General features: G+C 50.2%; 1 protein-coding gene across 4 annotated transcripts in view; it reads right to left on the bottom strand.

The window, feature by feature from the left end:
• The window catches only part of KDM5C (lysine demethylase 5C), a 466,536-nt gene that overhangs the window by 329,938 nt on the left and 112,785 nt on the right, over positions 1-23,813 (bottom strand). For all 4 annotated transcript variants that reach the window (XM_086940146.1, XM_086940145.1, XM_086940147.1 and 1 more), the window contains exon 5: positions 13,576-13,713. In XM_086940146.1, the coding sequence (XP_086796272.1) occupies positions 13,576-13,713 (138 nt within the window). The remainder of the gene's footprint in view (positions 1-13,575; positions 13,714-23,813) is intronic.

The following is a 23,813-nucleotide window of genomic DNA, read 5'->3' as shown; positions in this document are numbered from 1 at the left end:
GGCGCAATCCTTTTTGCCCCTTCCATGAATCTCTTTACTATCTGTGACGTAAAGAAACTCTTTCCAGTCTCTCCTCTTGTGTAGGCCACAATTGCTGCCAGTTGTACTCTCAGCGAGGATGAGCTTAGCTTTGCCTTCAGCAGGTGCGTGAGGTACCTTAGGACTGTTGACTCCATTGTCATCTTTTTGTGTAGCTTCTTCTTGCTGCACCATTGTGTGAACCTTCTCCATTTTGCCAAATAGCACCTACGTGTGCTAGGCCTCTTTGCCTCTCGCAGTACCCGCAGGGTGCTCTCTGGTAACCTCAGGTGCTCGAATTCTGTGTCTTCAGGAGCCATGCTGCTAGGCTGAGGCTCTCTGGTTCTGGGTGTACTACCTCTCAGTTTTGCATGGACAGTAGGTCTTTTCTTCTCCAGAACTTGTGGGGTGCACCTTGAGCCATTTCCATTATCTGCGAGTACCAAGTCTGCCTGGCCCATTGTGGTGCCACCAAGATCAGAGTCATGTTGCTGGTCCTGCACTTGAGTACTCTGTATCAGGGGTATCAGGGAAATAGCGTAAGCAAATGTCCACGACCAGCTTATCCATAGAGCATTCCCCAGGGAACCTTCCCCTGGTTGCCTGGAGGCAAAGCTTTGGCATTTTGCATTCTGGTGTGTTGCAAATAAGTCTATAGTGCAAATGCTACTTACCAGTATGCATCTGTTCTTGGCATGTAGGGCTGCTGACATTCATATCTGTGCATAGATCGCCACCTAGTGTTGGGTCCGGATGATTGCACATTGTTGTCCTGGAAGAGTCTTCGAAGTATCACGAGATAGGTGGCTCCTCCCCTGGACTACAGTGCGCATGGGCATCGCCTCCATCCCCAGATTGTTTTTAGCCATTGGCAGAGATGGAGAGAAGAATGTGAGTGATGACCATGCTATGAGCATATGTATGTATATGAATGAATTCTGCAGCTGCTACAGGCGCCGGGGAGGAGGGTGGGCGATATGAATGTCAGCAGCCCTACATGCCAAGAACAGATGCATACTGGTAAGTAGCATTTGCAGTTCGAGGCATGTGGGCTGCTGAATTCATATCTGTGCATAGAATACATAGCAGTCCCTCCATTAACGGCGGCCGCCCGTGCCAGCTGCAGCAGTCTGAAAAAGCGTTTTTAGAACAGCCTGACCAACAGCTGCCTGCTGTTTGGAATGTACGTCTACACAGTAGTGTTTAGTGATAGTATGTGTGGTAGACCATGTGGCTGCTCTACAGATATCTTCTAAGGGAATGTTACCTAGGAAAGCCATAGAGGCCCCCAACTTCCTGGTGGAGTGGGCCCTTGGTGGGATAGTGAGAGTGCGCTTAGCTTTAGCGTAACAGATCTGAATGCACTTTACTATCCACCTAGCAATCCCCGCTTTGGAGATTGCGTTTCCCTTGTGGTGAGTGGCAAAAGCAACAAAAAGTTGTTTGGTTTTGCGGAAATCTTTTGTCCTGTCTACATAATACATCAAGGCCCTCTTAACATCAAGGGTGTGGAGCATGCGCTCCGCCAGTGTCTCTGGGTTTTGGAAAAACACCGGCAATTCGATTGTCTGGTTAATGTGGAATTGTGATACCACCTTGGGTAGGAATTTAGGGTTAGTGCGGAGCACCACCCTGTTAGCATGTACCTGGAAGAAAGGTTCTTGGATGGTGAGCGCCTGCAGCTCGCTAACCCTCCTAAGCGATGTAATCGCCACTAAGAACGCAACCTTCCAAGTCAGAAACTGAAGCTCACAAGAGTGCAGTGGCTCAAAGGGAGGACCCATCAGCCTCGTAAGAACCACATTGAGGTTCCATTCTGGAGCTGGTGGGGTCCTTGGTGGAATGACCCTTTTGAGTCCTTCCAGAAAGGCCTTGATAGCAGGGACCTTAAAGAGTGACAGGTGCTGCCTATTCTGGAGGTATGCTGCCATAGCAGACAGGTGAATGCGGATGGAAGAGTACGCTAGATTGCATTGATACAGGTGGAAAAGATAACAGATGATATTCTGAATGGAAGCATCTAGCGGGTCAATATTGTGGTTAGCACAGTAGATGACAAACCTCTTCCATTTAGCCGCATAACAAGCTCTAGTAGTGGGCTTCCTTGCCTCCCGAATGATGTCCATGCAATCGGGAGGAAGATTGAGGTAGCCAAACTCTAGGACTTCAGGAGCCAGATCGCCAGGTTGAGCTGTTGCGGATCTGGGTGCTGAATGTCGCCATGGCTCTGCGTCAGAAGGCTGGGGGTGAGATGAAGCCTTTGATGCGGTACCACGGAGAGTTCCAGAAACGTGGTGTACCATGGTTGGCGAGCCCACTTTGGAGCAACCAGGATGAGCGTCATCGAGTGCTGCCTGAGCTTGCGTGCCACCAGCGGTATCAGAGGTGCTGGGGGAAAAGCGTACGCAAATCTGCCTGACCAGTTCCTCCACATCGCATTGCCCTGTGATTGCGGGTGTGGGAACCTGGCGGCGAAGCTTTGGCATTTTGCGTTCTCCTTTGTGGCAAATAGGTCTATCTCTGGATGACCCCACCTTTGGAAGTACGGTTGGAGTACTGATGGATGTATCTCCCACTCGTGCATCTGATGGCTGTGCCTGCTGAGCAGATCCGCCATTTGATTGTCCTTGCCCGGGAGATGCTCTGCCATGAGGAAGATGTTCCTCTGAACGGCCCACTTCCACATGCTCTGAGCAAGATGAGACAGCTGTGGAGAGTGTGTGCCTCCCTGCTTCTGAATGTAGAACATGGCCGTCATGTTGTCCGTCCGGAACAACACGACTTTGTTGCACAGATGTACTTTGAACGCCTTTAAGGCCATGAAGATTGCCATCAGTTCCAACACATTGATGTGCATCTTCCTCTGCTGTAGTGTCCATAGTCCCTGCACCGTGTATTGGAGCACATGCGCTCCCCATCCCTGGAGAGAGGCGTCCGTTGTCAGGATAATCTGTGGCACAGGCTCTTGGAACGGTCGTCCCTTGCAAAGGTTTCGTGGATTCCACCAATGCAGAGAGTTGTATGCCCGACCGCTCACCAACACTAGGTCTGTCAGTTGCCCATGAGCCTGAGTCCACTGACGTGCAAGGCACTCCTGAAGCGGACGCATATGTAGTCTTGCGTGCGGGACAATGGAGATGCAGGAGGCCATCATGCCTATCAACTGCATGAACACCTTCGCTGGAAGCGAGTGCTGGGGTCTGAATCGTTGGATCAGCGCCTGTATACTGGCGATTCTCACTGAATTCGGCTGCGCAGTGGCTGCCAGAGTGTTGATTGTCGCGCCCAGATACTGTCGCACGTGGGCGGGTTGGAGATGGGACTTGGGGTAGTTCAGAGAGAATCCCAGATCGTGCAGGAGATGAATGGTGCGTGACACGTGGTCTACGCACTGTCGTTCCGTCCTTGCCTGAATGAGCCAGTCGTCCAGGTAAGGAAAGACATGGACGTGCTGGCGACGGAGATGCGCCGCCACAGTCGCTAGGCACTTTGTAAATACCCTTGGCGCCGTGGTGACCCTGAACGGCAGGACCTTGAACTGGTAATGTTGGTCTAAGATCGTGAATCTGAGATACTTCCTGTGTGAAGGATGTAGGGGGATATGAAAATAGGCATCTTTCAGATCCAGCGTAGCCAGGAAATCCCCCTGCTGAAGCAGGGGAAGCACTTGCTGCAACGTGAGCATATGGAAGTGCTCCGAGAGTATGTACCAGTTTAGGGGCCTGAGGTCCAGGATTGGCCTGAGGGATCCGTCCTTCTTGGGAATTAGAAAATACAGGGAGTAAACCCCTGTTCCCCGCTCTCGCAATGGAACGAGCTCTATTGCCCCTTTTTGCAGCATGACTAGAACTTCCTGCTGCAACAAGGTCAAATGCTCGCCTGACATAGGACGGCTTCTTGGGGGTATGTCCGGTGGAATGGAAGTAAGCTCTAGACAGTACCCGTACTGGATAAGAGACCTCACCCACCTGTCCGTGGTGATGGTCTTCCACGCCGGCAGGAACTGCTGGAGTTTCCCCCCAACCGGTGTTGTATGGTCGGGGGGCAGTGACAAGACGTCACTGTTTGTTGGTGGTGGTGGACCTGGAGCTATTGTTTCCACGTCCCCTGCCCTTGACATTATTGCCCCTGTAACCACCTCTACCCTTGTTGTACGAGGTCTGGGTGTTACTCTTGTAATATTGTGTGGACTGGGATGCCTGCCCCCTTGAGGTGCCTCTGGAGTTTGAGCGGCGAAAGGAACCACTCCGAAACTGCTGACTTTGTAAAGCCCCCATTGATTTGGCAGTTTCCGTATCTTTTTTCATTTTTTCCAGGGTGGCATCTACCTCAGGTCCAAACAGGTGGTCAGGATTCACTGTTTGATTCAGTATTGTAGTTTGGATGTCGGGTTTGAACCCTGAAATTCGAAGCCAGGCATGGCGTCTAAGCAACACACTGGTATTGATAGCCCTGGAGGCTGTTTCAGCCACATCCAGGGCACATTTGATGGATGCATTCGTAATGAGTTTTCCTTCCTGAATCAGCATCTCTCCTGCCTCTTTGTATTGGTCAGGCAAGTGTTGTAGTATGGCTTCTAAGGTGTCATAATGGGCCCTATCATAACGTGCAAGCAGGGCTTGGGTGTTAGAGATTCTCCAGATATTAGCTGCCTGTGCAGCAATCCGCTTGCCTGAGGCCTCGAAGACCTTGGACTCTTTGTCTGGGGGAGGAGCGTCACCAGTAGTTTGAGAGTTCGCCCTCTTCCGAGCGTTGGAAACAACCAAGGAGTCCAATGGCAAGTGTCCCCTGATATATGTAGGATCCGTGGGCGCTGCCTTATATTTCCTGTCGATGCGAGGGTTGACCACACGCGCCCGTGTGGGCTCCTTGAAGACCTCCGTTGCATGTTTAAGCACCCCTTTGAGCATCGGCAGCGTTTTGACTGACTTTTCAGCTACTGAGAAGGTGTCGAATAAGAAGTCCACATCCACGGGGTCCGAGTGCAGCTCGACGTCGTGGTTAGCCGCAGCTCGCTCGATCAGAGCATTAAAGGCCGCCGAGTCTTCCGTCGGGGACGTTTTGGCCGCAAAAAGTTGCGTGTCCTGACCCGATTGCGGGTCCTCCGTGTCGCCTCCGGCGGACCAAGGTTCGCGCTCCTCCTCCGGATCCGAGTACGCCGGATAGGTGTACTCGGCATCTTCTTCGTCCGCATCGCCTGCGGGGGAATGCGTCGGCGAGTGTCCCAGGGCTTGTGGGGACACAGGTTCCACCAGAGCCGAAGAGTCCGCAGAGTCCCTTTTGTTTTTGAGAGGGATCTTGAAATGTTCCAACGCCGGCTCCGTCGTGATCTTCCTCTTGAGGAGAGACAGCTTCCCGGTGTTGGCGTCGATGATTACCTCACGACGTTCCTCTTCAGCAAGCGGCTGGAGCCGAAGCTTCGACACCACCAAGGCAGCTTTCGGCGTCAATACCTCCTTCGAGGGTCCGCCCTGTTTCGAGGCGAAGGCCTTCGGCGCCGACTTGGGTGGTAGGGTGAAGCGGATAGGCGTTTGCCCCTTCGCAGGCTTAGGCGTGATCTTAGGCGTTACAGCGTCCTGAGAGGGAACCACACTGTCCTTTCGTATCCGCTGCAGGGATTCCGCTACCTTCATCGTCAAGGCCGGAGAGGGCTTGACCGGTCCGAGCGACCCCTCGTCGTCGAGAGCCTGATCGCCGGCAGCCACTTTCTTCGGAGCCGACGCCGCATGCCTATGAGCGTTGTCGCCCTGACGCTTCTTTGGAGCCTTCTTCGGGTCCACGACCCCTTTCGGATCTGACGCAGCCGCGTTGGACGATTTCGCCTTCGGCACCGACCCCGAGGGCTTCGGGTCGGCCATTTTGGCGTGGCTCTTCGAGTCGGCCATTTTTATTTTCTTGGAAGTTGACGCCTCCAGAACCTTCTTGACCAGCTCAACTTTCGCTTTCGGTTTCGCATCCGAGGGTGAGTGACCAGTTGGCTTCACTTTCGTTTTCTTCGACGTAAGTGATGGTTCACAAATGTCCGTGACTGGGCCCGAAGGCGGGGACGTAGGACTCATAGTTAGATCTTGGGTAAGGCCCGAAGGCGATCCCTCGACCTGGGCCGTATGAAGGGGAATAGCCCCTGAGTCTGGGTGGGGATGCTCCTCCTCCGAGCTATCTCCCATCGTGGCAAAAGCCTGATCGTCGTCCCCTACCTCGTCGGTGACTTCGTCAAAGTTCTCCTCACCCGCGTCGTAGGTCTCCCCCTCGGATGCAGGATTAGAGTCCGAACCTTGCACGTCTTCTTCCTCGACAGATTCTTGGAAAATGTCATCTGGTGGGGGCGCCGTAGCCGATAACTTAGCCTGGAGCCTATGGGCTCGACGAATCTTCAAAGTCTTCTTGCTCCGGAACTTCGAACACGCCATGCAGGTGTCTTCGCGGTGATCCGGTGACAAGCAGGTATTGCACACAGGGTGCACATCGAGGTGTGAATATTTGGAGTTACACACCGGGCACTTCTTAAACGGAGTCCGCTCCATAGCAAGAGTGTAGTGTAGGCCCGTCCGCGCCGAAAGCACGTGGAAGGGCAGCAAGAGATCAGGGCTGAGAGTCAGAAAGAACCCGTACGCAACTATACCGACGCCCAGCCTAAAGACCTTTTGGTCTCGAGTAGAAGTTGAACAACTATCGGTTCCGACAGAGGGAACCGAAACACATCCGAACCCAATGGCGGAAAAAAACAATCTGGGGATGGAGGCGATGCCCATGCGCACTGTAGTCCAGGGGAGGAGCCACCTATCTCCTGATACTTCGAAGACTCTTCCAGGACAACAATGTGCAATCATCCGGACCCAACACTAGGTGGCGATCTATGCACAGATATGAATTCAGCAGCCCACATGCCTCGAACTCTGTGTTCCCCACCTTCTGAATAGCCTTAGCGTTTCCTGTGCATTGAGCTCCCACTCGTGGGACGCCGATGTCTGTCTGCGGAGCCAGTCTGCCTCCACATTGTCTTTCCCTGGTAGGTGTATGGCTAGCAGGTCTATGTTTAGTGGGATGGCCCATCTCCAGATCTCCTGCGCTAGGCTCGATCGAGGCGGAGATTGCGTTCCTCCCTGCTTGTTGATGTACAACATAGTCGTCGTGTTGTCCGCCTGGATCAACACTCTCTGGCTGTACAATTTTGTCTGGAAGGCTTTCAGGGCGAGGAACACTGTTTCAGTTCTAGGTAGTTGATGTGTTTGACCGCAATCGCTGCAGTCCAGACCCCTCACCCTGAGCTTGCCCATGTGCGCTCCCCATCCCTTCTGGGATGTGTCTGTGGTGATGGTCACCGTTTGGGTCGGTGGTCTTAGAGGCTTTCCCTTAGTTACGTTCACCATGTTCCACAACAACATCTCCACCTGCACTGCGTGCGTTACAACCACTAGATCTTCCCAACTCCCTGTAGCTTGTGACCATTGCTCTTGCAGCCATTCTTGGAATGGTCTCATGTGGAGGCATACATTTGGTACTAGATGTATGCATGAGGCCATCATGCCCATGACCTTGCTCGCTGTCCTCACGGTCAGAGCTCGCCCTTCTGGTAGAGACGCATCTCCTTCAGTAGCGCCGGTGTCCTCTTGTCGCTGGGGAACACCTTGCTCTGTATGGTGTTGATCTAAGCCGCTAGGAAGACTTTTACTTGCTCTGGTTCCTTAGAGGATTTCCCCCAGTGAATGGAGAAACCCAGGTCCATCAAAGTCTTTGTCACGCGCTGGGCATGTTCCTTGCATGTCCTGTGTGAATTTGCCTTTATTAGCCAGTCGTCCAGGTAAGGGTATACATTGATCCCTTCCCTTCTTAGGTGCGCTGCCACTGCTGCGAGACACTTGGTGAAGTCCCTTGGTGCAGATTTTAGTCCGAACGCTAGGGCTGTGAACTGGTAGTGAGGTTTCTTGATGGTAAATCTGAGCAGATGTTTGTGCCGCCTGTTCATCGGGATGTGCAGGTAGGCGTCTTTGAGGTCTATGGTGGCCATGAAATCTGTCCCCTATCTGGGGAATTACCTCCTGCAGAGACGTCATTTTGAACTTTTGTGTTTTTATGTATTTGTTCAGGAACCCAAGGTCCAGGATGGGTCTTAGTGTTTCGTCCACTTTTGGTACCAGGAAGTAGGTGGAGTACACTCCCTTGTTCCTTTCTTGGAATGGTACAGGTTCGATGGCCTCCTTTTGGAGCAGTTCCTCTGCCTCCCTTTGAAGCAGTTCCAGCTCTTTTCCTGACTGCGCTCTCTTTTTTGGTTTTCTGTTTGGCGATGTCCTTTTCAGTTCTATACAGTATCCGAACTGTATGATGTTCAGTATCCACTTGTCTGATGTTATCTTCTTCCACTCTCTGAAGAAGTGACTTAGCCTGCCCCCTACTGGTGTTACATGTTCCATGTTATTTGGTCCGCGTAACCCTGTGTTGGTCCTCTTGTGCTCCAACCTGGGAGGCGTCATGCGGGTGGGCACATACTGTGTGACGGCGTCACTTAGAGGTGGCTTGATGGCCTCCTCTTTTGTTCTGGGCACGTTCGTTTCCTCTCCTGCAAAAGGAGTGGCCCCTTTGCTGGTTGTGCCAGGTTTGTTTTTGGTGTCCCTGCTGTGCCTGGCTATCTTCCCTGGTTGGACTGCTGGAAGGTCTGGTGCGACGTTCCCGACTGGTTTCCCCCTCTTCCGTTCGGTCTCCGTGAAGGGGTACCCCTCTTCATTCCTCTGAATTGTAAGGCCCCCATGGACCTTGCAGTGTCGTTTTCCTTTTTGAGCTGGGTGAGTTTGTCATCCACCGGCGCTCCAAACAGTGTTTCCCCATTGAATGGGGTGCTAAGAATGTTGTGCTGAACCTCTCGTTTGAAACCGGAGATCCTGAGCCAGGCTTGCCTTCTTTCAGCGATTCCCAACATCATCAGCCTGCTGGATGTGTCTGCCCCATCCAAGGCTGTTTTGAGGCAAGTGTTCGTCACATTCTTCCCCTCCTCCACGAGGTGTGAGGCTCTATGTTGGTAATCTTGTGGAAGGTGCTTCATCAGCTGCCCAATTTGGTCCAGGATTTGGTACTGGTGCCTATTCAGTAGGGCGTTTGAGTTCGCCATGCGTCAATGCATTCCTTTCTATTTTTCTCCCAGTCAGGTCCATCCTCCTGCTTGCCTCGTCTGGCGGTGGCTCTGATGTCGTTGGCACATTTGCCCTCTTCCTTGCGGTCGCCGTGATAATGGAGTCTGCCAGGACTGTCCCTCTGATGTACGGGGGATCTTTTGTGGAGGGTTTGTATTTCTTCTCCGTCCTCAGCGTAACGAACCTGCATGTTGCCGGTTCCTTGAACGCCTCCTTCCCCTGAGCCATGACACTTTCAAGCATTGGGAGATACTGGCTCCTGGTCTGCTTGGGGAGTAGGGTCTCCAATAGGAAGTCAAACTTTTGTTTCTCTTCGTCAAGTTGACACCAAACGCCGTTGCCGCATTCTTGATCACCATATTGTACGCCCCAATGTTGTCTGGTGGCGAAGGCCTCAAAGGGTACGCCCTCTTCTGGACTTTCGGTGTCGAGGTCCTGCCATTCCAGGTCCTGGGAGGATCATCCTCTGGTCGTCGTCACCCTCCTCATTATAGTAGAAGTCTTCATCCTCTTGATGTTCTAGAGTTTCGGGGCTTTTCTGCGGCTCTTCGGCCTCGAAATCCTCCTCCTCCTCTTCTACTTCGACGATAACAGTCGGTGCTTTCGACGGAATCGTGAACTGTTTGAGTCGTTCGAACTCCTTTCTTTGTAGGATGCTATCCATTTCGGCCTTGAGCCGTCTTGTCTTCCTTTCCTGTTTGGCGGCCTGTTCAGTGTCTGACTGTTCTGCTAATCTCTTTGCCGTGTATTTCGACGTCGACACGGGCCTAGTTTCCTTTGTCGACGTCGAGGAGGCCTTTGGGGCTTTCTCTTTCGAAGTCGAACGTTCCTTTTCGGAGACGTGCTTAGACGACCTTGGCTTTTCGCCAGTCTTCGCCGCCTGGGAGTCTCTCGAAGTATCCGCTGGGCTCTCTGGCCTTGGATGCAGCTGCGGCCGACGAGGTTTCCGGAGCCAGTGCTCCCTTCGAGGACTTCGACTTAGTTTTTCGAGAGTCTGATTCAGACCTTCGATGGTCTGTTGGGGTGGACGACTCCCTTACCTCTTTAGAAGTTTTCATCGGTCTCTACGACCATGTAGCCGTCGTCTTCTCCGGCGACGTAGTCTTCTTCGTCAGTTGAGAGTCCCAGGTCTCGAAGGGACGGTGGTTGGCCCTTCCCCTGCATGGTGTAGCTGGCCCTTCTCTGTCGCTCTCTGATGCGGAGAGTCTTCGGTGTGAAGGCAGAGCAAGCGTTGCAGTCCTTGCTCTCGTGGTTGACCTGTAAACCGGGTGCTGGTCCATCTGCGCTTACTTTTGGTGGCAGTTACGGCAGAATTTGAAAGGGGTGTTGTCCCCTGTATGCGCATTCTCCGTTGGACGTCGAAGTTCTCCTTTTTCATCATCCCGGCCTCTAAATGTTATTCCTAGTCGTCCTCCGTCTTTTCCTGCATAATTCGACTCTTCTGTGTTTTTTCCCGTCCAAAACTCTGGAGCCTCTCTGGAACGATCCAGACCCAACTGCGGAAAAAAGAATCTGAAGATGGCGCCCAAGAGTGGGAGCTTCCGCAGAAGCGTGCCGACGTCACGTAAGTACACCAAAAGGTGGTACGGCGAAGCCCACCTGGGCTACAAAAAAATAAATAAAGGACAGACTACGATTCCGGACCCAACCACTAGACCACGGAATAATGCACAGCATAGTGAATCCAGAAAGATTCACGCTGCAAAACTACACTAATCCTTCTGTGTGATGCCTGTGTGAAAGTGCTTGCTAAAGCACTTTAGTGTAATCATTCCCCTTGGCAGCAGGGCATTCTTTCTTCTGTTCCAAAACATACAATGCCATTTCCCTGTCTTTCGGGGTCTTAGATGGAAAAGTCTTACAAATATGACAGCACCAAGGAAATGAATACATTGACCGTGTGGGTCGTCAGTATACATCTTTTTCTGACCGCAGGTAGAGCAGGGCTGGAAAACCGATTATGTCTCTCAGCCAGCTATGAGGATAGTTGGTGAAAAGTCTAACTTGTCCAGATAATGAATATGATTAAAAAAATGACCCTAAAAACTAATTGCAGTATTCTGAAAGCAAAAGGTAGGGCTGGATCAGTGCCAGGATAGACCAGAATGGTAACAAGATAGGTTCACTGATTCATCAGAGCAGAGCTCTTCTTAGGGACCCCCTAACAAAACGCGAGGTAGAAATCTGAGCTATGGTGGCCTCTAGGGCCACCTCACTGGCTGGGGTTCAGACTGTTTTGAAAGAGGAGATCTGCTACTAAACAAGCACTTGAAGCGTATGGCATTTTAACAGGGTTTCCTGCAACCCAAGATTACTGGGGATTCCAGCTTTACTGGGAGTGTTTCAAGCCGGTGATTATATGAACGTCCAATGGAGGAGGAGTGGCGCACACACTAGAGCTGCAAAGTGAAAGGAGAGGAAGCGGTTCTGGCACGCAATAGTGGCGGCTACAGTGACAGACGCAGAGCTGCACAACGCCACCTCTCAATGCGCAGGTGCAATGCTGAAAAATCTCCTGGATCGAGTCAGACAACTGGGGAGATTCTAAAGGTGAGGAACCTGCAGTTAGAAGTTTCCATCAGAAAGAGCAAAAGCATCCGCATAGAGCTTGTGTCTATGAAGACATAAAATAGGGAGACCTGTATATAGCCAAGGCTGTGAAACCAAAGCAGGCTTAAGCACATGAACCCCCCCCTCCCCCATTCAAGTGCAGAACAAGAGGCTAATCAATATAGAAGCACTCCTACAGAGGCAAAGGAGAGGATGGATTAGTGCCAAGCTCTGCCTCAGAGTGAAATCAAAGGTGGTGCCACACAAACCACCTGCACGCGGAGAGAGTGCAAGTAGATAATATCAGGAGAGAGAGGTAACTCTACAGAGGGAAAGAGCAGCATTTTAGTAAATAGCTCTATTCCACGATTACAGCGAAACCAGCTAAAAAGGAATCCGAGTAGAGCTTCCCACACAAAGCTAAAGAAGGGTCAGAGTGCAAAATCAAAGGGTGCGTCAGTACGGAAGCACCTGTACAGAATGAGGATGTGGAGCGATAGCACAGTGCGCAAACCCAAAACAAGCGTGTGTGCAGAGGACAGTGACAAAGGCTGACACCAAAGGGCGCATCAGTAGAACACCATCTGTACAAAGAGTGAAAGCAGAGTATGTGCACAACCATTGGGACCATTAGTAGAGCAAAGAGATACAAATAACCAAACATGGAGTATGCCAAAGACATAGCCAGTACAGAGCAAAGTCAAAGAGCATGTCCACAGAGACAGCAGAACCACATGGCAGGCATGCAGATCGTGAAATCACATGGAGTCTCACGAGAGAGTGGAACTAAAGGTAAGTATGAAAACAGAGCAGCACCACAGGAAAATGTGTGTCAAACAAGAGAAAGGCATTAACAAAAAGAGCAAAGCAACAAAGTGCAATATTAGTACAGAATTCAAAAGCAGAGAGAGTAGGGAGTTCGCATAGAGCACAATCGTAAGGAACGTTTATCTGAACAGACTGCAAAACCACGGGAACACCAGCACAGACTGCAAAACCACAGGGAACGCCAGCACAGACTGCAAAACCATGGGGTCAAGCCAGCAGACAGCAAAGGTCACAGGACTGGTTTGTCAGGGGGAGGACAGTGTAAACAAATGGGAAATCCATGAGGGGGCGAGAGAGTCTGCATAAATAGCTAAACCATAGGGAGAAGCTACAAAAATGAGAAACCATGAGTGTGCAACACTGACAGGATAGTTTGGACTGCTAACCCATATTTTCAGGGAGGAAGGGGCCAGTGCAGACAGAAAGCCCATGAAGTGTCAGTGCAGAGAACCAAAGGACAGGAATCATTAGTACAGAGCTAAACCATAAAACCATCAGTATACAGATCACCCATGCAGAGTGAAACTCAAGGCTATGCTGGTATATGTCACCTCTTCATTCAAGAGAAGTAATGCACTATTTTGATAGCTGGCAGTCGTCGACATGAACAAAATGAACACTCAATAGTGACGGAGACTCGATTTTTAGGTTTTACGGTTAATGACATGTTACTGATTCGTTGGGAAAATTCATATTTCCTTCGTTTATACACTTGTTTCACAACACAAGTAACTTCAAGCCCAATCCACAGTTCCATCCTTTACACCTTTTAACATTATTACAGAAATAGCAGTAGTGACTGCTTCTATAGAACGGTTAATTGGTGACTCGCAAAAGACATAACGCAATTATTTTACAGTATAGTATCCTAAGAGGAATCAAAAAGTGTGCTCTGTACACTTCACAAAAGTTTCAACTTTACGGAATAGTAACTGCAGAGTAACAGCGTTCAGAATTGTCGAGATAGTGACGATGTGCAATGAGGATGGGAGAAGGGGGCAGTTACAACATGGCAGAATCCACTCTGATAGGTTTGGGTTTTATAGATACTCACTTCCTGTTGCAGTCGCTTGGCACGACGGCCATAAGTTTTACTCTTAGCTGGCTGAACGGACTGCCGCAACGGGATGCTATGCGGTTTGTACTCCTTGTCCTTTTCTTCGTTGTCGTAGCGAGGCTGGGCGCCGCACTGCTGTAATGAGAAAGCACTGATGAGCGACAGGAACTTGTTATGTAAAGCTAAGAGGAGACATTGAGGTTATTTTAAATAAAAGAAACCAGGAAATGTTTTAACATGCAACAGAAAAAAAAACTTTAAATACTGATGAGGCTGTGCACATTCCAATAAAGGGTCATGGAGGATGCTATGAAGATTAACAGCATATGTAGTGTGCGAGTCCTCAAGATCCACGTAACAACCACCATGAAGTAAGAGGGAACAGAAGACTCCCACCCAGGACCACTTTGAGGGTGAGAGCCAAACTTCATAAGACTGCACTGTAGAAAGCTGGGTTTCTGTTGCAGTAACACCCCCCCACACTTTTTTTCCAGACTTTTTGCACTTTACCTTGATGCGTCCTGGGTCCCTGCCAATCAGGTTCTCAGGGCCTGTGTTCTTTCACCAAAACTGTACCTTGTACCCCCAATTGGCACCTCTCTGGCCACATGCCAGTCCCTTGTAAAAGGTACCATGGGTACCATGGGCACTGTGGCCAGGGAAGGATTCTAGGGGCTGCGGAACTTATTGCACCACCCTTAGAGTCAGAGTACCTTTCAACACACTGCCATTGCAGGCTGCGTGTCTTGGTGCAGAACAAAGTGAAGAGTCAACATGGCACACATCCCTGCGTGCCATGCCTGAAAGCAACTGCCCTGGCATAAATCAGTCACCCCTCTAGCTGGGTGCACTATACCAGTGGTGAGGGTATAGGTGCATGAGCCCTGTACCCCTACAGTTTAGTTTGTTATTATGCACAGTTACTTAAAACCATTGCATACATACATTTTAACAATAAAATTAGACACATTACGTTAATACAATAAAAATGTGAAAAGTTTAAAATAACACATTTATGTATGCATGAAACTTTTAAGATAATGTCAATAAGTGCATACGTCCCTAGCACAAACGGCAGTGAGTCTATTAAAGGCAGCTCAATAGGAAGTTTCTTTTTAAACTGGCGAAATGATCCCTTGCAGCAAGTCGGCAACCTGTATCTGATCTTTATAGCGTTCCATTTCAGTTGTGAGGCTGGTATTACAAGGTGATTCAGAAAAGGAGGTGGTGATGGACAGAGTATCTGAATTAAACAGAACACTCATACCCAGTCAACAGATCAGGGCTTGATCCATCACCGTTTTTTAGCTCACTGCACCATCCCAGCTCAGAACCTGGCTACATGCAAATTAGTCTGTCCCTGGCCCAGTGCATCATGGGAACAGGGCAGACCAAACTACCAAGCCAATTCTTATACTGGGAAGGAAACAAACTTCCGGGGACCGGTTTCTGGCATTACAGCCATCTTCGGCCCGGCTTGCTTGAATCCTGAAGGTGCAATGAGCAAGGGACTCACATCTGAGTATACCCTTCCACGCTTATGGTGGACAAAACGATTCAGAAAAGGGGGTGGTGATGGACAGAGTATCTGAATTAAACAGAACACTCATACCCAGTCAACAGATCAGGGCTTGATCCATCACCGTTTTTTAGCTCACTGCACCATCCCAGCTCAGAACCTGGCTACATGCAAATTAGTCTGTCCCTGGCCCAGTGCATCATGGGAACAGGGCAGACCAAACTACCAAGCCAATTCTTATACTGGGAAGGAAACAAGCTTCCGGGGACCGGTTTCTGGCATTACAGCCATCTTCGGCCCGGCTTGCTTGAATCCTGAAGGTGCAATGAGCAAGGGACTCACATCTGAGTATACCCTTCCACGCTTATGGTGGACAAAACGATTCAGAAAAGGGGGTGGTGATGGACAGAGTATCTGAATTAAACAGAACACTCATACCAAGTCAACAGATCAGGGCTCAATGATGGATCAAGCCCTGATATGTTGACTGGGTAGGAGTGTTCTGCTTAATTCAGAGACTCTGTCCATCACCACCCCCCCTTTTCTGAATGGTATTACAAGGTGGCGAAACAGTTCCCAAAGAAGTAACTTCTGCAGATAGGCTTTTCAGCTTTGTCACAGGAAATGCAAAAAACGTTATGAGGCGGCAGTTTAGCTGTACTAAAGAGGGATCGAAGCACAGCATTACTGCTTGCCTACAAGACCCGACACCATACCGATTGAAGAATGGCTTCAGTAACATTTTCCGTAGGTCTTTTAACTTCTCACATAGGCATATAATGTGTACCCCTACAGTGTCTAGACCAATTCCTAGATGTAAGTGCAGTGCTGCCATTAAGAGTATATGGTGCAGGGAGTTTGTCCTTACGAACTCCACAGCACCATAACGGCCTTGCTGAAAACTGGGAAGTTTGGTATCAAACTTCTCAGCACATTAAACCCACACTGATGCCAGTGCGCAATTGAATGAAAAATGCACCAGAGAGCATCCTATAGATGCCACTGAAAAACGACCTGCCTCTGATGGGTTCCCCAACTGGTACACACCAGCCTGCCATCACAAGACATGTTTATGGCCCCCTGCGCCTTCGCTCTCTGAGCCCACAAACAAAGCCTTTCCTGGGTGGAGTTGATCACACCTCCCCCAGGCCAGGAAGGGCCATCTGTGGCAGGGGAGCTTCAAAGCTCTTGCAGCCTTTGTAATGCGACCCACAGGCTCTCCTGCTATCGGGAGCAGACCCCCTTCCTGTCTCCCCTCCTTTTTGGCGGGAAGACAGGCGGGAAGAATTAGCCAGCCCAAAAGGTGTGCAACGTCTGCCAACTTCATCCCTCAGGTGGGAGAGGTGAGGGAAGTCCACTCTTTATTGCGCGCCATCTTGCAGATGGTAGCCACTCTCCAATCAGGATTAGGGATTGTGTCCACTCCCCCACGTAGGGTGAGCCCACCAAGGGTGTAGTCACCCTAAGGTCAGTAGCCCATTGGCTAGAGACCCCTAAAATGCTTCCTAAATACAGTATTTAGGGGGCAGCCCTGAACCAAGAAGGCAGACAAACTACAGTGAGAAAAGAAGGACCGAACAGCCGTGCCGAATATGAGAAGAGGAGGATGCCCACTGACTTGGCCCCAGCAGCCTGTCCCCATCACGAACCTGCAGAAGTCAAACTCTGGTGTGTCCTGCAGCCAGCAACCTCAAGAACCCAGAGTACCTGCCCTGCCTTCAAAAGAAAAGACTTGTCTCCCGTGAACACTGGATTTTTTCACCAACAGACTCCAGCTCCGGCGAAATCCGCAAGTCTGGACGACTCTGCACCAGTAGCCCACAGCCCGAGTGGCCCAACACCACGAGGAGGTATAGTGATCCCGGACCTGCCTACAGCCTCCAGCCGAAGCCTAAAGCCTCAAATCAGAAGGTCGCCCCCCCATCCCCAGGAGCTGAGAAAGTCTCCCCCCCCCCCCCCCCCCCCCCCCCCAACCAGGAGCTGGTAAGAAGAGCTGACCATAAGACACTTCTGCACCAGACGCCCCACAGCTTTAGGTGACCCAACCAACGGTGTCCAACCAAGCCCCAGCATCCCAAATTACTTCTCCAAGTGGTGGTCACTCCTGTGGAGCACAGCATTTGCCTCATCCTTTTTTACAGATAACTTGTATCCTTCCATTGCTTACACTCCGGGTTACCTTTTTCCCCTTCTTTCCAACACTCCATGGGGAGTGCACATGTTTTCTTGCTCTTTTCCCTGTGCTGCTTCCCTGTTCACATCCTTCACCCACAGTGCTCGCCAGGTTGCCCAACCCCACTTTCCAGACTTCCCTCTGCTTCCCCCACTTCTCCTAGCACCGCTGCTGTTTTTTCCTTTTAATTTATTTACCATCTAACTTTTTACGTAACGATCCTAAATGTAAAGCGCTCCGATACCCTCTTGTGTCAAGTTCGCGCTATATAAAACTTTATAAAGTAAATAAATAAAATAAATCTATCCCCGGACTCCTTTGCTCTGCCAACCCTGCCTGCTCACCTAACCTCTTCGGTGGTGTTAATTTGTTCCCTCACCCACCTTCATGTCCAAGTGTGATGAGTGTGCACATATGTGCAATCATGCTGCGGACCGCTGTAGCGTGGCGACACAAACTGGCCTGTACAAAATAACTATTTTTTGCCAATGAGGCACAAGTTTCTGGATCCGGAAATTTTTAATGAGCAGGATCCTGCGCATTAGTAGGTGGAGTAATTTGGTGCCACGTGGCATCGATGTAAGTGACGTGCCTGGTGCCTATATAGGCAGCACCCGAGTGTGCCAACATCATTTTCACAGCCCTGTCCCTAAAAATCTGTTAGCATAGCTGGGAGGACGGGTGGATAGGCAAGGAATCTGCAGCTAGTCTATCTATACCAGATAAGGCATTACTGAAGGTAAGTAACTTCATCTGATAGAGACTTTTAGCCGAAGATTCCTTACCTTAGAATAGATACCCAAGCAAGCAATGTATGGAAAATAAAACGTACCCAGTATGCATCTGTTCCTTGGAAGGGTCCTGTGGGGCTCTTTAGATCGCGGCTGGCCTTCGATCGCCTTTTACTTCAGTGTCGGGCTGCCTTAGGTTGCGCCTTGCTCTCTTGGCCCTTCGCTTTCGATGGATTTGTATGGTGTCTTACCTGATCAGTCTTCTTCCCTGTGTCGCTCGCCTTCTTGTGGGTGTGTGTTTTCTCGGAGTCTCCTTCCAGAATTTCGACATTTGATCCCTCGTGTGTCGAATCTGCTGGAACTCCCTGATCATCATCACTCGAAAAACCTAAGTCCTTCCGGGAAATTTTAGTCTAAGTTTGAGACATCATTGAATAGTGGGCACCTCTCTGTTTTCAGCGTGTTCTGAGGGTTTTTGGTAGAACACTGCGCAGGCCTCCCAGTCCTTGTGTTCTTTGGGTATGCAGAGGTAGCACACAGTGCGAGTTGTGCTGTGCGAACTTGTGGTGGGACTCGGGAAGAACTTGAAGGGGGTATTTTCAATGGCCCCTACATCGCCATTGGTCGAATTTGGATGTCGTCTGTCGTTGTTGCGATTGTCATTCCCGGAGTTCTCCTCATCTCCAGCTGCAGTGTCGATGGTTGTGTAGTCCACTCGAAATTAACAACTTTTCCCTCTACTTTTCAGGGTTACCCTGAAAATTCTTCAGAACTTCCAGTCTTGCTTTCAGACGCAACGGCGGAAAAAAGAATCTGAAGATGGTTACCATGCCCAACGACCTCCAGGGCGCCGTCTGAAGTCACACAGGGGACGTACCGGGCACCAAATGGTGGTCAACAACGCCCAAAACAGAAAAAAGAAAAAAGAAAAAAGAAAAAAAAAAAAAAAAAAAAAAAAGAAGACTATTCCGGACCCAACCACTAAATGGCGGAACAATGCACAGCATGTGAATCCAGAAAAGGATTCATGCTGCAAAACACTTATATTCCCTAGCTTTTCGCTCTGTGTGTGCTCTCTCTTTTGCAAGAGGCATCTATTAACTTTGACTCCTTGTCAGGAGGAGTAGCTTCTCCTGTAGTTAATGAGTTTGCTCTCTTACAAGCGTTTGTGACTACTAGTGAGTCCAGAGGTACCGGTCCCATGATAAATATTGGGTCCTTTGGGGCTGCCTTATAATTATCAATTCTTGGGTTTAATACCCTAGCCCTCACAGGGTCTTTGAATATGTCTGATGTGTGATTGAGGAGACCCTTAAGCATTGGTAGTGTTCCTGATGTTCTTTGTGCAGCAGGTAGTGTTTCTAAAAGGAAATCCTCTATTTGAGGTTCCGTGTGTAAGTCTACCTTGTGGTATTTTGCTGCCCTATTAATTAACTGTGCAAAACCTGTATTATCAGGTGGTGAAGGTTTTGAGGGATACAGTTCGGGGTCATTATCAATATCTGACCCTGCGTTATAATCCTCCCATGGGTCTGCTTCATCTGGGACAGTGTCGTCTAACCTAGGAAGTTCTCCCTCCCCTGTGTCACTTTCTACATCTGTTTGAGGTGTAGATGGTCTTGGTGTAGAAGGAGGAGGAATAGCTGGCAGAGTGTGAGGAAGAGGAGAAGAGGGTGTGTCTTTAGGTTGAGGAGAAAGGGGAGGAGTTGTATTTGTCCTCATTGTTCTCTTTTTAGGAGGAAGAGCTTTGTCGTCCAACTGTCCATTCTTCCTCTTTTTAGGCAGTTTTGTCACCACTTTGCGGATCGATAAACAAAGTCTTTTGTTTTGGATCTGTCTGATGCTCCTGTGTCGGTACCAAAGTTTTTGGTTCCGAAAGGTGCCTTTGCTTCTGACCGTCAGTGTTTTGTGTTTTCGGCACCGAGAATTTGCTCGAATCCAATTTTTTTGGTGTCGAGTAAATCTTCGACGTCTAAGCATGTTTCGGTTTCGACATGGAATGTTTCGACTGCGAGCCTTCCTTTGTATGGAGCTTCGGTGTCGATGACTATGTCGACCGCTACTCGGATCCGACATGGTGGGATGCCGAGTGTTTCGGTTTCGTTGCCGGGCCCGAAGTCTGGGCGTCGGAAACTTTTTTCAGTAGTCTGACCGGGCTCGAAGGCGGGGTCAACACCAAACGGGGTCGGTTTTTTGGTAAGGGGACGTCGTCACTCACGATCTGATTAGCGTCTATTTCTTCGACGTCAGACTCGTCCTCTTCCGACCCAGACTCGTCATCTTCTTCTTCTTCTTCGGGGTGCTGGGCCTCGAACAGCTCCGGGATTGCCTCTGACTGCATTCTCGACACCTCGTGTCTTCGGGCTTGACGGTTTCTAATCGTCGACTTGGAGGAGAATGCTCCGCAGGCTTCACAGTCCCTGGATTTGGGTTCAGGTGATCAGCCGAGATTGCACACCTCTTGTAGGACCTTGTGTGGGAACTTAGCACCACACGTTGGACATCTTTTGAATGGAGTCCTTCCATGGACTCCGGGCTGGACTACGTCAAGATAGGCCTCCCGGTCTCGTCGACGTAGAAGTTGTAACGAATATGCTACTTACCAGTATGCATCCGTTCTTGGCATGTAGGGCTGCTGACATTCATATCTGTGCATAGATCGCCGCCTAGTGTTGGGTCCGGATGATTGCACATTGTTGTCCTGGAAGAGTCTTCGAAGTATCACGAGATAGGTGGCTCCTCCCCTGGACTACAGTGCGCATGGGCATCGACTCCATCCCCCAGATTGTTTTTAGCCATTGTGGCAGAGATGGAGTCCAATACAATACTTGATGACCATGCTTACAAATAATTGTGACTACAACAGCTGCAACAGGCACCGGGGAGGATGGGCGGGCGATATGAATGTTAGCGGCCCTACATGCCAAGAACAGATGCATACTGGAAAGTAGCATATTCCGTTTGAGGTATGTGGGCCGCTAAATTCATATCTTGTGGCCAAGATGGAGTGAAACTCAGTGAATGATGACCATGCTATGAGTATATGAGAATACTGCAGCTGCTACAGGCGCCGGGGAAGAGGGCGGGCGATATGAATGTCAGCAGCCCTACATGCCAAGAACAGATGCATACTGGTAAGTAGCATATTCGGTTCGAGGCATGTGGGCTGCTGAATTCATATCTGTGCATGGAATACATAGCAGTCCCTCCATTAGCGGCGGCCGCCCGTGCCAGCTACAGCAGTTTGAAAAAGTGTTTTGAGAACAGCCTGCCCTACAGCTGCCTGCTGTTTGGAGTGCACATCAACACAGTAATGCTTAGTAAATGTGTGTGTGGTAGACAATGTGGCTGCTCTACATATGTCTTCCAAAGCAATGTTTCCAAGGAATGCCAGAGGCCCCTAACTTCCTGGTGGAGTGGGCTCTTGGCGGAATGTTAAGAGTGCGTTTTGCTTTTAGATAGCAGATCTGGATACATTTAACGATCCACCTAGCAATACCAGCCTAGGAAATAAGGTTAACTTTGTGGTGCGGTGCAAAGGCGACAAAGAGTTGCTTAGTGTGAGAAGGTGGCCTGATATGCAGTGTTCACTATTCTAGTGAACACTATGTATCAGTCCAGCAACCCTTATGGATGATTGGTTGTAAGTCAACCTTATAGACCAGCTATCCTAGTAGCGTGGATACAAGCAGTCTAAGGCTAAAGACTCGAGAGGGCGTGTTAAGCCAGCTGTTATACCACACATATACCCCTTGAATACCCAGTGAAAGGACACCACACAAGTGTTATGAAAATAAACAAGATATTTATTAAGAATCACAACAGCCCTGTACTCTTTATGAGGACAGGGTACTAAGCACAAAACAAAACTTACGAAAATACTTAAGTTAGCACAGTATATACAAATGCCCGAGGGGCACGGAAAACCATATACTCTGAAAGTGGAATGCGAAATTACTAGCAGGTAAGTACAGTACTAATAGGCTTTGGAATCGGTAGATCTTGACTATAGAATCTTCAGATTACTTCTAGGAGACCCAGGGGACTCGGGTGCAGAGTGTGCACTCTCACGGGTGATGCGGGACAAAGTCTATGGTAGCTAGTAAAGACAAAGTTAGTGTTCTCGGGCGAACCCGACCTGGTAGGGAGAAAACGAAAGTAGATTCTGACCCTTGGATAGTGAGGCTATGCTGGGGCACCGAAATGCCAAAGTTACCTAGCCCAGGGGCTGCAGCTGCATAGGACTCAAAAGACGTCGGGAATCCTCGTTGCCGGACCAGGAGCCTGGAAGAAAGAAGTTGCTGGCAGGCGACCAGTGAAGAAAGTTCGGTGGATCCAAGCCTGGATCGATGGAAGATGACACCTGAAAGCAGAGGGGACCAAGTTCGTGACTACTAGCCAGTAGTCAGTGGGCACCAGGAGGGCACCGGATGGTAGCCACCTCGACTAGGTGAGTGGGTGACGCTGTGCTCGCAGATCTCACGGACTAGGAGGCGTTGTCGGCGACCAGGATGGAGGAGCGAGCTGTCCCACGAAGATTGAAGCTGTCGGCGTCGCTGGACCCAGGATTGGGCAACAAAGCCTTGGCAAATTCAAGCCCACGCGGTGGACTCAAAATGGCGTCTGGAGTGGACCAGGAGGGTCCGGGGTGCTTCTCTGTTGCAAGGAAGCAAGGGCCAGTCTGGAGCAACCAGACCAGCAGCAGTGATGTCGTCGGGCGTCGTGAAGAAGGCCACAAGCCAGCCGGCTAGTAGCCACACAGCGCGGTGAGCAGGCAAAAGCAGGAGGGCCCCACGCAGATCGTGGAGATGCTGGAGGGCTGATCTTCGGTGCTGGAGCTGCTCAGGGTTGGGGCTTTCCGGACCCCAAAGCACTCACCAGTGGAGCACACGGTGGGCTTGTTGCAAAGAAGTTGTGCAGTCTTGGCGATCGTCGGTCCCTCGAGGTCTCGTCGCACTCACAGTTCTCAGCTTTGCTGTAGAGGTGAGTAGAGGTCAGAGGTGCCAGGGAAGCCGGGTCTCGTCGAGCTGGGTCGTCGGATTCGTGAAGGACTTGCAGCAGACCGCAGTGTTCTTAGGATGGTGCCTGCGGATGCAGGGTGACTACTCCTTAGCCACAAGGGAGAATCTTGAAAAAGAAATCTTGATGTCCTTTCGCAGAAAGTCGTGTCTTGATTCCAAAGATGATCTAATTTGAACAGGGGGCCCGCTCCCATCTTTATACTAAAAAAGGGGGCTGACCCGGTGACTAGGTCCTGCCTATGGGTGGGACTAGGAGGGGGGTGGTTACACCCCTCTCCCATGCCGGACTTCCCCAGGCCAGGGGCTGGTGTGCCCCTGGAACTGGTTCAGACTGGCCTATGCGTAGTGAGCACCGGGGTGCCACTCAGCAATCACCTTCCTGTAAAGCCCTGCCTACCCAGGATACACAAAACCATGTCTGGGACGGTGCTAGCACCACCCCTGACAGGAAACCCTTTGTCCAGGCTCCCCTCGCTGGAAGGACTCCCAGCTGCAGGGGGTCAGACTCGTGTCTGTGGTGGCAGCATCCATTTTGTGGAGCTGAGGCTTCGTTTAACTTTAACCGGGGTTCACAGGTACATACATGTCGTGTCCCTCTAGAAGGGTGGAATGCTAACCCCGTCGCCAGAATTGGCGAGGGGTTAGTATTCCAATTCGTATGACACCTTACTCGACATGTTTTGATAAAGCAATACCAAAGATAGCATTTAACCGCGAGGATTATAATGCACTTAAGAGTATATGGTATGCGATATCATGGAACAGCTATTAGGACTTGGTTCCGCAAGCTG

This window comes from Lissotriton vulgaris, chromosome 10, assembly GCF_964263255.1.
Source record: "Lissotriton vulgaris chromosome 10, aLisVul1.2, whole genome shotgun sequence".
Lineage (NCBI taxonomy): Eukaryota > Metazoa > Chordata > Amphibia > Caudata > Salamandridae > Lissotriton > Lissotriton vulgaris.
Note: the sequence above shows the minus strand (reverse complement) of the source record. Positions and strands in the feature narration are given on the sequence as shown.